General features: G+C 44.0%; 1 protein-coding gene across 5 annotated transcripts in view; it reads right to left on the bottom strand.

Annotated features, from left to right (window-relative positions):
- Positions 1-14,105, bottom strand: part of LOC149362998 (sodium/iodide cotransporter-like) — a 56,982-nt gene that overhangs the window by 2,700 nt on the left and 40,177 nt on the right. For 3 of the 5 annotated variants that reach the window (XM_089573326.1, XM_089573324.1, XM_089573327.1), the window contains 4 exons: positions 12,556-12,696; positions 12,118-12,247; positions 3,522-3,700; positions 1,832-1,944 (listed from right to left, as the gene is read on the bottom strand). In XM_089573326.1, the coding sequence (XP_089429452.1) occupies positions 1,832-1,944; positions 3,522-3,700; positions 12,118-12,247; positions 12,556-12,696 (563 nt within the window). Of the gene's footprint in view, positions 1-1,831; positions 1,945-3,521; positions 3,701-6,800; positions 6,911-7,257; positions 7,347-12,117; positions 12,248-12,555; positions 12,697-14,105 lie in introns of those variants that run through there. The other 2 variants (XM_089573325.1, XR_016289067.1) reach the window with 2 other exon arrangements.

Genomic DNA, 14,105 nt, shown 5'->3' on the forward strand with positions numbered 1-14,105 from the left:
TTTTTCCACCTCCGCATCACCATCATCTCTCGGTTGGAGGCGAGCGGCGCGGCGCGCGGTGCACCAGCTGCGCGGCTGTGACGTCATTCGCCTCCTCGCGCATGCGCACAAGTGGCGCCGAAGGCCCACAGCAAAATGGCGAGACTGCGGGTAATGTAGCTCCCGCTACAAAAATTGCTTTATGAGGCCCATTACACAAGCTGGAATGGCCACTTATAAATGTGCACGTGAAAAAGGCGTGTGAAAACAAAAACTGGGTCTTTAAAGTTAACTTGCTTCATTCCAAATTCCGACGTTGAACTGTGCATGAGGAGCAAAAACGAAAATTTTACAATGGTACCAGGACGTACGAGGGGGTACCCAAAAGAAACCGGACTTATTTTTGTGTGAACTTATTTGTGCACATTTTAAGCACAGACCTTCAATCTCCTTCAAAGTATTCCACACTTGCAAAGATACGCTGTCGAATCTTTCATTCCATTTTTCAAAACATTGTTTAAATTCATCTTTTGTGATGCTTGACCGTGCCTCCGTCGTTTTTTTCTTCACCTCAGCAACATCAGCGAAACGCTTTCCATTCACCTATTTTTTCATTCTAGGAAACAAAGAAAGTAGCACGGGGCAAGGTCAGGAGAGTATGAGGGTTGAGGAATAGGGGTCATGCCATTTTTGGTCCAAAATTGTCGTAGAGACAGGGCTGTGTGAGCAGGGGCATTGCCATGATGGAAAAACCAGTCACCCGACCGCCAAAAATCTGGCCGCTTCTACCGCACCCTGTTGCCCAATCTTTTCAAAACATCCAAGTCGAAAGCCTGGCTAAATTTCTGACCCTGCGGAACAAATTCTCAATGGACGACTCCTCTCACGTCGAAAAAACAGATCAGCATTGTTTTGAGGTTTGGTTTCATTTGACGAGCTTTCTTGAGGCGAGGTGAATTTGATGTTTTCCATTGGCATGATTGTTGCTTTGATTCAGGATTCAATTCAGGAACACTTGAGTTGTCCCCATAGCATAGTCCTTGTACGTCTTTCTTAATATTTCAAGAGTTTCCATTCAACTTTTTCCGAGCAAAAATGACAATTTCACCAGCGCACGCTGTTAACGAAAATCAGCCATTGCAAAAACGACATTCACACAAAACAGTCGTCACTCTAAAACTCTGCCTAAACTAGTCTGACCTTCTTCAGCGACGGCACTCGGCTTACTGACTCTGGAATGTTCGTTCTATGCGCTCCTAGTGGCAAAACGCGGTACCACAGAAGCTTTGCCGACCAAAAAATTTAGTCCGGTTTCTTTTGGGTACCCCCTCGTAAACAGCGAACATTTCCACATGCTATTTAACCTGACAATTAACGCCCAAATCGTTCTATTTCCAAACATTTTCACTGCCTAAACACTGCATTAATTTACAAACACGCGTTCATTTTCACAAGTTGTCATTTTTTCGCATCCCTCAATGATAGTAAAAACACCCTTAGGAGTCCTCAAAGTTGCAGGCTTCTTCAATACAGTAGCGACTTCAAGAAGCAATGTAGTATTTCATAAGGTTCCTGCTTTTCTGTTTAGAGAGCATTTTTTTGTATTTTTGCGACACTCATTATATAAGAACTTTCGAAGGGAAGAGATTCTTTGCTTTTTCAAAAGCTTATTCTAGACTGCCGCAAATGTTCCACATTTCATTTGAGGTTCTGCACGTCTTTGCGTGATAGATCTCGCGTGTACAGAATATTGCTTGATTGTCATTTGTTTGTTACTCCTTGATTGACAACAATGTTGTGCACTTTTGATCCAAAGAGATAGCTAAAGAAAGCAGAACCATAAGGCACTTGCCGGTTGCGAAGCTCCAAAGATTGCCCAGCAGGATAGTGAGCACAGCACCAAGAAAGCACATCCAAAAGAAAGACAGCTGGTAGAGCAGGAACACGCTTGATCTGGGTAAAGTACTTAGAGACAAAATTAAGAGCAGGTTCAGCTTATCTTTTTATGAGCGGGAGTTGTATAATTCGCACTCGCTCCATTCATTACTGTGCAACGTCAGTGCACGTTAAAGAACCCCAGGTGGTCGAAATTTCTTGGGCTCTTCACTACGGCGTCGCTTATTGCCTGAGTCACTTCGGTTTGTTAAACTCCCATAAGCCATAAACAAATTTGGTACAAAGCTCGGGCGAAGCACTTTTAAATTGTCACCCTGTGAAACTTCAAAAAAAAAATTGCAGTTGTGATATATCATACGAAAAAAAAATGATTCAAAAATGGAGTTTTTGTGCCACGCTCGTTAACAGGTGGCAGGAAGTATAATTCCTACCCATTCATTATATATTGGCAGCAAGCTTGCGGAAAGCATTTTTTCTACCACAGGAGCTTGTCGCCATCTATTGTTATATCTGTGAGCACTGAAGAAAAGAGCTGTGTCATTTTGTGCAAAAAAATACAGATCGGAATTTTTCCCCATGCGCTGATCGACTGGAGCCAACACTGTCTAGAGACGGTTTTTCCTGACATGGGGCAAGAAAAAGTGAAAAATATCGAATATGTAATACCCAGTTTTGTAGGAAACCTGAAAACATTATTTCAGTAGGAATGCATAGCAAAAATGTTTTGCTTCGACTCTCCTTGGTGTTTCTGACTCTGTTGCCAGCACTCAAAATTATTTGCCTAATCCAAAAATAAAAACATACCTAAACCACTGCACTCAAAGCTCAGTTAATGCAGTGCGCGAGAATTCTTTGTCCTTGTTTGTACGTCTAAGAAGTAGCGTTAATTGAGGTCCTTGTAAAAATTTCCGGATATTTCCGGAAGAGCACTCTATAAAAATAGCATCTAGGTGATTTTGCTGTGCCGCTCCTCAGCTGCGCGAATTTAAGAAAGCTTTATTTTGAGCACGAATAAATAGCGTTCGTTCCCAATGAAAAAAGAAATTGCATCGCACTTACAAAATGGCTTCCTTAAATTTTTGTTTACAGCTCACACGTAAAATGCATAGACAGTTTTCCTCCGAAGCATGCATTCTAAGTTTCAGCACTTTAGGTATCAGCTTATAGAGCGCTCGAAGTGTACTGATGGTCTCATAGACAAATAGAGAAGTACTGCGGGCGGATTTCCGACATGCCCGCGTGTGCGATCAATTGTGTGCGATCAATTGTTGTTTAAATTTATCAAGTTTTTGCTAAACTTATCAGGTTGTTTATCTTATTAAGCTGGCTCATTTTACCCGTTACCAGTGTTATAAGCAACTGTGCATGTGTTTCCTCTGCTGCTGCCCTTTTATTGGGGCTGAGGGCCTTTCAAGCTGCTTTATGCAGCTTTTGCCTCAGTTTCCATCATTTTATTTAAATGGAAAATAAATCAAATTAAATAAAATCAAAATGTCACCGTCGTACAAAATGTCGCCAATTCGTTCTTACGCTTTCGAAAGAAAGCTGAACACGAAAAGCTTTGTAATTGCGCCGAATGTATTTGATCCAATATGGTGTTAGTGATTACTCTCTTCTAGATTTTCTTGATCAAACAGGACACAAACCTTTCGGACGGTGATGGGAGGATAAAAGCAGAAATGTTGGTGCTATTATGTGGATTTAAAGTGGGACAGCGGACCAGGGTTCCATGAAGCATTGGCGACGACGCAAAGCCAGAGAGGCTTCTGCCCAGAGCGTGCCACACTTGGAGCACACACACCAGCAATCCGGCCCAGGCTGCACCCTGCAGTAAAAACAGCCGCATTAGAAAAGGGGCACTCAAAGTTGCACCTGTTGAGAACTTCGGCTTTTAGCACTCTCTTTCACCAATGCACGAATGATCACATTAACCGAGGGCTCACAGCTCCTTTCACTCAAGGTTAAACGAATAAGATTTAAGAAATCAATGAAAGCTACCTTAGTAAATATGAAAGGAAACAGCACTGGTGTAAAGTGAGGAGTGATATTTTGCGTTATATGAGATATACAAAGAAGCCGAATAAAGGGACGCTGAAAACAAGCTACAGCTGTGCTCTTTAGCGGCATCATTTGGCAAGCTAAAGGAAGCAGTTGCGAGTACTTTTGGATTCATAAAGACAGATACGTTGATAGAACTTCTTACACTTTGCATGTCTACGTAAAAACGTAAAAGCTTTATTATCAACTTTTGTTGCGATGGCCGTTTGTATGACAATTTTACATGGTTTAGGTGAGTTCAACAAGCAGAAAAACGTACTTTTGGCGGAAAATACTTTCTGCCTATTTACAGCTAAATTCATGGCATTCGTTTCGCGTTGAAATGTAGAAGAAGCGTCATCTGTGGCGCACATGTTCCTTCCGCCTTTCTACACTCACGCGTTTCCTTACAACACTTGCTCTCTGGGTACGTAAGTTAGTGTTGCGCGCACAAGCAAGGAGCTTGGAAGCCGCTGGGACAGAAACTTTCGCTTTGTTTCACGCTTGACAAAAAGGTACATATTTCATAACCTGTGGTCGTTAAATTTTACCAGAAGCAGTCCACCGTATCAACGATTTGTTCAACATGAGCCCTGCGATGATCACAAGGGTAAAGAATGGCATCATGACTAGTGTTTAGCAGTTAAAATTACCTAAGGCACACTACAGTACTTTCCGCAAGTAAAAAAAAAAATGCGTGAACTTCCCGTTTAATTCGGACGCTGTTCGACGGAGACAGCCGCTAATGCCCACCTTCAGTTCTCGTCTAACTGATGCCTGTTGTGGTTTTCGTTTTAAGCTGCCCCCATGCGGATTAGCGCCAATGCATGGGACACCGATTTGAGAGAAAACATAAGCCAATAAAGAGAGAAAAAAAAACGAAGAAGGAAAAGAAGTAAAAGAAAAACAGAAAGAAAATGGAGAGGAAAAGGTTTGGTTTGGTTCGGTTTATGGAGTTTAACGTCCCAAAGCGACTGAAGTTATGAGAGACGCCGTAGTGAAGGGCTCCGGAAATTTCGAGAGAAAAAGGTTTAGGTTTAGGGGGGCTGAACGTCCAGAAGTGACTCAGGCTAGGAGGGGCGCCGTAGAGATGGGCTCCGGAAACTTTGACCACCTGCGGTTATTTCACGCGCACTGACATCGCTCAGCACACGGACCTCTACAATATCGCGTCCATCGAAACTCGACCATCATGGCCGGGATCGAACCCGCGTCTTTCCGGTCAGCAGCCGGATGCCACAACAACTGAACAACCGCGGGGGCTGCAGGAGAGAGAAAATCTCACAGGCAATTGCGATAGCCCGAAATTAAAAATTTGAGCGCAGCTAATTGTTACGAAGCTGTCAAATGTACAGTATGGATACTTGCTACAACTTGCCCATGTACAACAACAATGGACAACTGCTGCAACGACCCTTGGGAGAACCACCCTGAAAGCACACAATAGATGAACGTTGGTTAAGCGAACTCCACGGATAAAAGTTTAGCCGTCGATGTAGGGAGAACTGCAACTTGTAACGCAGTGCTACGAAGTTGCTGAAGAAGCAAAGATTTAATACTGTTGTAAAAATAACGGCTACGCACAGTGGCCGTATCCTGTACGCCAAGTGAATACACTGATTCACTCTGAAAACACCAAGAACGGTCGTCACCTCTATCGTGTTTTTCACTGCACCCGCGCTCTATCACTTGATTAAAGCTCAGTCCAAAATATTGATCGAGCTTGCGCTAAGTGACTTTAAAGCTGTGATGAATTTTCTTAATCCAAACACCTCGAAACCTGTGCCTCGAGTTTTTTTAGAGCTGATTATGGTGAGACAGTCAACACTCGTGGGGATAGGCATTTCATAATTGGAAGACCAACCTTTGCATTCACCCACGGCGACGAAATGGCGAGCACGACGAGCCCCGCAAATGGACCGGAACCCGAGGAGTACAGGGAAACAAACAGCTGCGCCATATTAAAGCTGATTACGACACAGATAGGGGACATAGGTGGAATGTAAGGGACATAGAAGAGTCCACAACAGTGCATGCATACCCGTGTGGCGCTGCCAAGTAATGGCACAAATATTGCAAATATCGTCATTAGGGTACCGCTCGCAAAAGCTGAAACAAGAAGAGAATTAGTGTGATGTATCAACCTGTCCCCATCTAGACACATCTACCAGAACTGGACCTAAAGACCTGGGTTTCGAAAGCAGTATTCAAGTGCTCTGACTTAAGGTAGGCTACAGTAGTGAGTAACGAATGTGAGTTGCATCATAGTTGCTCCCGTCAATCGTGAAAAACAAGAAAAGCAGGACTTGAGGCTAGTCCAGCCAATCATATCTGGGCGTTACGAACCGAGTTGTAGAAGGTACTTTTTAATATATCTCATCTGCAACGAACTTCTATTCGTTGATGAAGATGTTTCTGAAATGTTTATTGCATATAAAGAAAAGCATGGTCATAGCAATGACATGGCGTCCTTTGCCTACATTCTTTCTCTTCCTCAGATTTTTCGCAGAGGTTTTATGGTTCTTCTCGTCAGCAGTGGAGCATTCTCGTGAGTAAAAGGTTAGTCGCTGGTGTTTTGAAACAACTCCAGCTTTTCTCTCAGGTTCTTTGCCCCCTCCACAACCGTCATGATGACCTTGTATGTGCAGTAATTTTTCGAGTACGTATAACGCGCTATCCTTCAGGCATGTAGTATGGTATGGAAAATGCTGCTTGACTAAAATATGCAAATCAAGAACCGACACATAAAATAATAGCGCCGAGAAAGAAGGTGGCTCGGAATGTCTTTACTGCTGTCTAGAACGAGCAGTTTAGTTCTCCTTGCGCTAAAACCGTGCTTAATTACAGACAAAGCAATATTCGCATTTGGAACTGAGCGTATTTCTTACCTAGAAGGCGGATGAGAACAGCTGCTTTGCGCTCGCTGATATTCACAAAAGGTGCGACAATATCCGTGTAAATTGTCGCTGCTTGCGAATTTACGACAGACGAAACCGTGCTGCAGGCATATCAAGAAGAAATGACATTATTAAAATTCTGTTACAAGATATCTATTTTTTCCCAATGCAGGTAGGTAGAGCACTTTACATATATCCATAAATACGTTTCATCGAAGGCACACATCCGCTTCGTTTTATTATCTATAGCTTGGACAGTCACTAGTACTTGTAAAAAAAAACGATGTTGTTCTTGGAAATCGCACAATGTTGAGTCACTCAAATTCTGAGTAGTTTTCATTCAGATCTACTCTTATCACAGAAGCGCACATTCTAGCATGAAAGCGAGCCATCGTTCACAGACGCGGTTCTAAGATGCACTCTCTAGAGATATTTGGTAGCATCGTACCTTGTGGAAGCACCGACAAGTCCGGCTAAGAAGAGACCCCTCAGCATGGTGACGTCAGAGAGACTCTCCTTCAGATAATAAGGAAGGATCTAGAAACGTTAACGCAAAGCTCATTTTGTAGCCCTTCGTAATAGATTAAAAGTGAATTATATTATATTTTTGATAAGCCATTAGGTTTCACGCAAACATAAGTAAACACAGCTTTACAAAATCGGCGTTTTATGACGCATTTTCAATGCAAAAAGTGTACACACCTCAACGAAATAAGTATTGTGAGTCGATTCTAGGGACATATTGTGAGGTACAGAGGGCAAAACGTTTGTCTAGTACACGTTCTGGGCGTGTCTAGGTCTGAAAACGTGATATCTAGCAATAAAAATTGATTAGAATTAGTCTGGTTGTAAGCATCTTCAGCTAAAATCTTAGAATGATTTCATCTTCATTTTTTGCTTTCCTGGTCGCAGCTGCTTTGGGATCTGCGGGACGTACATTTTTATGCTGATTACTCCAGAACAGGATCAAAACCTAACTTTTATAAGTTAACCGTGAGAACTCGGCTCCGATCGTTATGCATTACATCAGATTTCAAGCTATGCGCGTGATAACGCTTGTCGGCTCCAACTATGTTTCCGCTATTCTAAAGAACGCGGCTGAGTTTTGTTTTCTTGAACCGTCCGCGCAAAAATAGGCAGGCCAACCAGCAGCGCGGAAGTACATGATATCAGTGTGGTTTGCACTCGGGAAGGTATGGTTACTGCGGCAGTGATAAATGATCTGACTGTTAACTTTAGAAAACGTTTACAAAAAATCTACGCCTATCTTCTCTTTGCCTTTCATGCCAGCCGATCCTCATAATTCGTTACCACAATAGGAGTACATTGCGCTAAAATTTCTTTCTTGACCGGTTTTGTTTCTCACAATCACGTTTTGTACTCCACTTCGAACTAAAAAGATGGGGCTTTACCTTTTACTCCGAATTTAAATAAAGTAACTCATGGAAACGAAAGCACCTAGACATTAAGCTGACGCCACACTCAAGCTAAAGCTGTCAAGGAGACTTTTCATATTAAAATGGACTTACATTGAGTGTTTAGACTAATTTTTTTGCGACGATTTTGAATTTTGCGGTTATAATTGCAACAATTTCCTCCCCTCAGTGGCTATTCCTTAATAATTGTGCGTGTGCCTCAGGTTAGTGCGCTTATAAAACCCTCTCTTGGCCATTTGCATCAGCGCCTCTTTCCGTCCAAAACTACTCTAAACGGAGATTTTTCTGGGGGACACAGGGGCGCAATAAAAGACACGGACAAAGAAGTAGTCCCTGTCTACTTCTTTGTCCGTGTCTTTTATTGCGCCCCTGTGTCCCCCAGAAAAGTTATGAACCAACACGCCCAAATACAAGTACTTCTAAACGGAGAAACTTACTCAAATATAAATTTGAGTTAAATTTGGCAGAAGGAATGGAAATCATGAGTTACATGCGACTGTATTAATAAAACCGCTTTAATGGTGCGTACTTGCAGTGGCGCAACAAGTATATTTGATGTTTTCTAAAAAGGAAGGGGCATAAAAAAGTATGCAAGACCGACAGTACGCAGAAGGGTCTCTTTAATAATTCATTCAGAAGACCTTTTAATCTGTAGTTTAACAAAGGATAAAGCAGAGTAATGAAGCCACTTTAAACTTTGCGGCTAATTCAATAGTCGTGATATTGTGTTCGATGCTGAGTGTTTTTTTAAATTAAATTTGAGATTTGTGTTAGCAGGTCCACCCCCTGGCGCTGTAATGAATGTTACTACAGCGGATGCTGTTGCTTGCATGAATGCAAGAATTTGTTTCATTAATCCTGAACACGGCATTTCATTGGAGGAGTAATGGCGCAGTGTGAGAAGTGTTACTGACAAGTGATATTCTTGACTTGCTCATATTTTTAGGGGCAACAAAGAAAGTAGCTGCGCCACTTGGCTGATCACTTTGGACGGAGAAGGGTGAAATACACGAGAAAAGATGGAGAAAATGACGGACAAGGCTGACATAAAACTGTTTGTGATTAGCGCAAAGTTGCAGAATATCATACGATTTATTTCACGTTAATTCTGCAGTTAAGAAAGATTTATTCCTTCTGATTCACCACCTTTCATCCACATGCTTTTCTTCTTCATGGGACGACTATTTCTGAAAGACGTACAGCTTCCTTAAGCGGACTCTGAGGGCCACTTCACTGGATTATTTTATTGAGTAACAATTAAATCTCTTACTCTCTCTATGTTGACATTTATCCAGCCAAAAAATACGCATGCATCGGCGAGTAATGGCATTTAAAATTCCTCTGGTAATTCGATTAAAATCCCTCGTGGCCTTTTCGAAAAGGACGGGGTGTGGTTATACTTGCGAAATCGGTCGGTGATAGCGTCCGCTTTAGTTTACTTTCTCTCGTGTTTTTTTAGCTTAAACAAGGCCAGTTTTAGCACACAGATGTTCCCGATGCATCGTAGACGAAGGAAGAGGAGGAAGATTCGTTGTCTGTATGGCAGTACGGTGGCGTGAAAAGAAGATTGGCAAGGAAGGGACACATTGGTCATGTAAATCGCATGACATGGGTGATGCCAACATCTAGCGGGGCAGCCGCTCCGCAAAACCGTTCGCATGTGGATGATATTTTGTAGTTTTGTTGTGGGTTACGCCTAAAAGACGAGTCAAACTGGCGAAGAGTGCTTACTACTACTGGTGACCATAGGCAAAGCTGCCAATCAACAGCTGGAGGATGGACGAGCGATGCAACTCTCAGTCACCTGTTCGACCTCCTAGTGGGGCAGTGGCGTGCGTTGATTGGTCACCGATAATAATGCGTTGCACGGCAGCGTGCCTTACAGGTTTTGTAAAAGGAGAGGCAGCGTTCAAGGTCAGAAACTCCCGGGTAAGGTCCCCGTAAGGCGATGGAACAGAATTGCAGATCGTGAAGGTGAAAACGAGAAAGGGGAAGGCTTGCCGAACGCAATGGGTCAGATGGTTGTATCAAAGAATTTCTGGCAGACTGTGTCTACCTGAGGGAAATAGGGGTAGTCTACGGCTCGACGAAATTTGTTCTGGTTATGCATGACACTGAAAAGTTCAAGGTTCCTTACGCACTACCCATACTTGGCGACCTCAGCGAACAAGGAGCCTGTACGGGTGCGGCAACATGGAATTGTAACCCTGATATTGTCAGTGACCATAAACTTGTATAGGTAAAAATGAAAGGGAGGCTCCGCCCCCAGGTTAGCATGCCTGACCTCGTGCTGCAAGAAAATCCAAAGAAATTACCGCTCCAAACCGAGGTTCACGAGGAGCAATAATTGCGGCAGGCAGGATTCAGTGAACTGTCCACATTTTGGAGATGACGCAGTCGCTGAAGTGTACGAGTGATAGCGCTAAACCGTTGTGCAATGACCCCGGTACTTGCGTGACCAGAAATAGCAGGCAGCTGGCGAAGTAGAAGACGTAGAAAAGGCGGCCTTGACCGTCCTGGGGGCCACTCGTCGCCATTAGAGATCCCTGGTTTATTTCCTTACCAACCACAGGGTCGCGTTCAAGCTCTGCGGCAGCCACAGAGCTCTGGTGGTAAAAAAAAATGCGGCATACCGTAACGGTTATCCGTGGCGACGAGCGATGGGTCGCAGCGGTAACTGGAGCGGGATGTGAGGGCCGCTCACCTTTGTAGGGTGTACAAGAATCGCGCTACCTAAAAAACCGCGGGGCGCTAACGAGTAGTTCTCGGAGGTGGCGCACATCTTGGCGCAGTTGTGAAAATCTTTGAGGGTGTCGTGGATTGCGTTAAAATATATGCCGACACAGTGGCTTGGTTGAACACCAAGCAGATGACACAGTTATCGGAATCTGGTGTTGATTGGCGATATCCGCTATTTGTTACTCGTGGTCAGCCAAGCTCGAAAGAGGCATCTCAGAGGCCATTGCCAGAAGCATATGTGTAGTAGGTGAAAGTCCCTGCTTAGAACCTGAGTGTGCAAGGTGGCTGACCGGTCGCCGAGGAGGGACCGGCACGTGGCGAAGAGTTTGCTATGAACACCGGTGGTCGAGCTTTTGCGAAAGAAGCTGCTGAAGTCGCTTGGTTTCGGATGACAATGTGCGGTTCAGAAAAGTTGCTTTCAGCTTGCCATACGATTCGACTGCCGATTTAGTTTCCTGGATTTCGCGGACTTCGACCGAGACCGCGGCAAGCAGCGAAGCCTAGCGACGGTTGTCGATCCTGGATGCTTGGGAGCTAATGCTGGCCACCCGGTAACGGCCTTGGAGTTCTAAAGAAAGATACGTCCCAATGCTGCACGTGCAAAGATAACTGAACGATGTAAGCGCGGTGGGGGCGCAAGACGATGGAGCCGCAGAAACGTCTTGGGGACAATCATTTATTTCCATGTTCCAGGTCACCAATGTGAAAGATGCGCCTTCCACAAGCGCTGCATGCAAGCTTTGGTTGTTGTCGTTGTCCTAATGGAATAAATAGCGCGTACCCACTGCTAGTGAACGGCTAACACGCATCGGCAGCTGGAAGGTTCTTAAATAAGTTTTTTTTTATAAAATGATTTAAGTGAACGCTGTCCGAATAAAACAAGTTCACTTCATACTGCGCGGCGACGAGGTGCCGCCACACCTTTATGCGCCTTCAGAAGGAATTCTCGTTGCACATTTAAAGTATCAGTGAGTAGCTTTCCACTTATGCAAGCATTTCGACCCAGTGAAATCTGCTATGGCATTTACATTTCGTTTAGTTTAGCGAAAATGTTTTTTTTTGCTATGAGCTGTTGCTTGCCAGTGAACCATTTCTAGGAGCCAAGACTAAGCCAATGACAAAAAGTGATTTACCTCGTCGTAGCTCGTGATGGCACCATGGAGGAGTGGGTCACAGTCTCTGTACCAGTAGATGATTGTAAGGGCGGCACCGGCAACCAACGCGAAGAAGACGAAAAGGAAGAGAGCGCCAGCGATCGGAATCCTGAGCAGAAAAATTGGTAAATTGGTGAATTGGTTTTTGAGGAAAAGAAATGGCGCAGTATCTGTCTCACATATCTCAGGGGACACCTGAACCGCGCCGTAAGGGAAGGGAGGAAGCAGAGAGAAAGAGGTGCCCCCGGATAAATTTCGACCACCTGGGGATCTCTAACGTGCACTGACATCGCACAGCACACGGGCGCCTCTTGCGTTTCGCCTCCATCGAAACGCTGCCGCCTGAGCAGAACAGAGGAGTCTTTAGAGTATGTTATTGCGCTGAACCAAATGCGAGCGTATGCAACGGAGACTAACCATTTTGCTTCGTTCAGTGTCCTAGCAGCCATGAACCTCTGCACTGCCATCTGGTCACAGGCCATACGTACAAGAGCGTAGGGAGCGTTGGTTGCCAAGACTGTCCAAGCGTTTTCATCATTGGTCACATCGAAGCCGCCCCTGTAAAACCCAAGGAGGAAGAGGTGTGCCAAAATTGCAGACGCCAGAGTACGTTCTTTGTCCCAAAATCGCCTTTTTGCTTTGGAAGCATGGACCTTCGCCATAAGAACAGCATGATGACAGCAGTATGTAGATATTCGATTATATGGTCTTTAACAAGATGCACTGACTGCACGTGTGCTAAATAATAAGGATATGCATTCTGCTACTTTTTTGTGTTCCGAAGTCCTCGGATGCTTGCGCCTGCCATGTAGCAAGATAATTTACAACTTTATTGACTGGCCTGTTCGTCACCGTCATTTCTTGAATCTTAAGAATATAACCTTCGACTATTACCATTAGACTAATGGGAACTGCTTAGTAGATGCGACAGGTTCGTGCCGCCATCCGAATTTTAAAAAGGAACGCAGAATGTTCATTCACCTTTATGTGTTGGCCTCGTCAAATCAGTGCTCAGACATATTTTTTTTCAAAACTGCCCCGCACCATGGTATTCCATCCGGCACGGTGTAACATGACGGGTTTTACTCAGTCATTTGCAAAACGACTTCGTGTTTAATATTTTTACGTTATCACAGAACCATCAGGCCAAAAGGAGGAAAATTTTGCGGACTAGTAAAATAGCTTCGCTTTCAACATTCGGCGAAACTGCTGCTTTTGTGTTGATTGAGCGCTGATAGTGTCGCCCCAATTTGGTGCTGGCTTTTAGTAACGCCATATAAAAAAAATAATCACACATTTGTCTCCGTGGAAGTTTTCCTTTCTTTAGAGCATTGAGAGACGATATCAGTGGGTATTAGCTAATGTCGGGGGCAGTTCAGCTCTTGCTAGTGTAGTTAAATACTCATTTTGGTTCCTCACATTTAAACAGCGCTACATTTGTAGACGAATGCACAGATCGACATGACAGGACCGGCACTGTGTCCTGTCATTTCTATCTCTGTATTCGCCTATAAACGTAGCGCTGTTTCATTTTCAAGAAAAGAAAATTGATCACCAGCTAGCCCCGCAACGTGTTTCATTAGGCGATCATTTCGGTTGCTACTCCAGACCTATTGCTAGAGAACCACTGACAATTGCGTGAATGCGGCTACTGTATCAGCTGCTAGGAAGAGTAGCTTTCTTGCTTAAAGTAGCAACTTTAGGGCTCATATGCCAGCAATCCAGATATGAAAAATTCGAGACTTGGAAAAGTTAACTCCAAAGGCACAAATAAGATGTTTAATTGCGATCAATTTCCACAAGCCTATCTGCTGATTACAATCAAAACTGATCTCGCTTTTCGTCAGACAATGTTCAGCTCATGAGAAAGTGGTCCAGAAGACAGTGAAATGTACTTAGTGGCATGCGAGTATGAATGCGGCTACCGAAAAGTACTACTGACGCCGTACTTTACGGCACACAGGATT

Source organism: Amblyomma mixtum, chromosome 2, assembly GCF_055824585.1.
Source record: "Amblyomma mixtum isolate Tamu chromosome 2, ASM5582458v1, whole genome shotgun sequence".
Taxonomy (NCBI): domain Eukaryota; kingdom Metazoa; phylum Arthropoda; class Arachnida; order Ixodida; family Ixodidae; genus Amblyomma; species Amblyomma mixtum.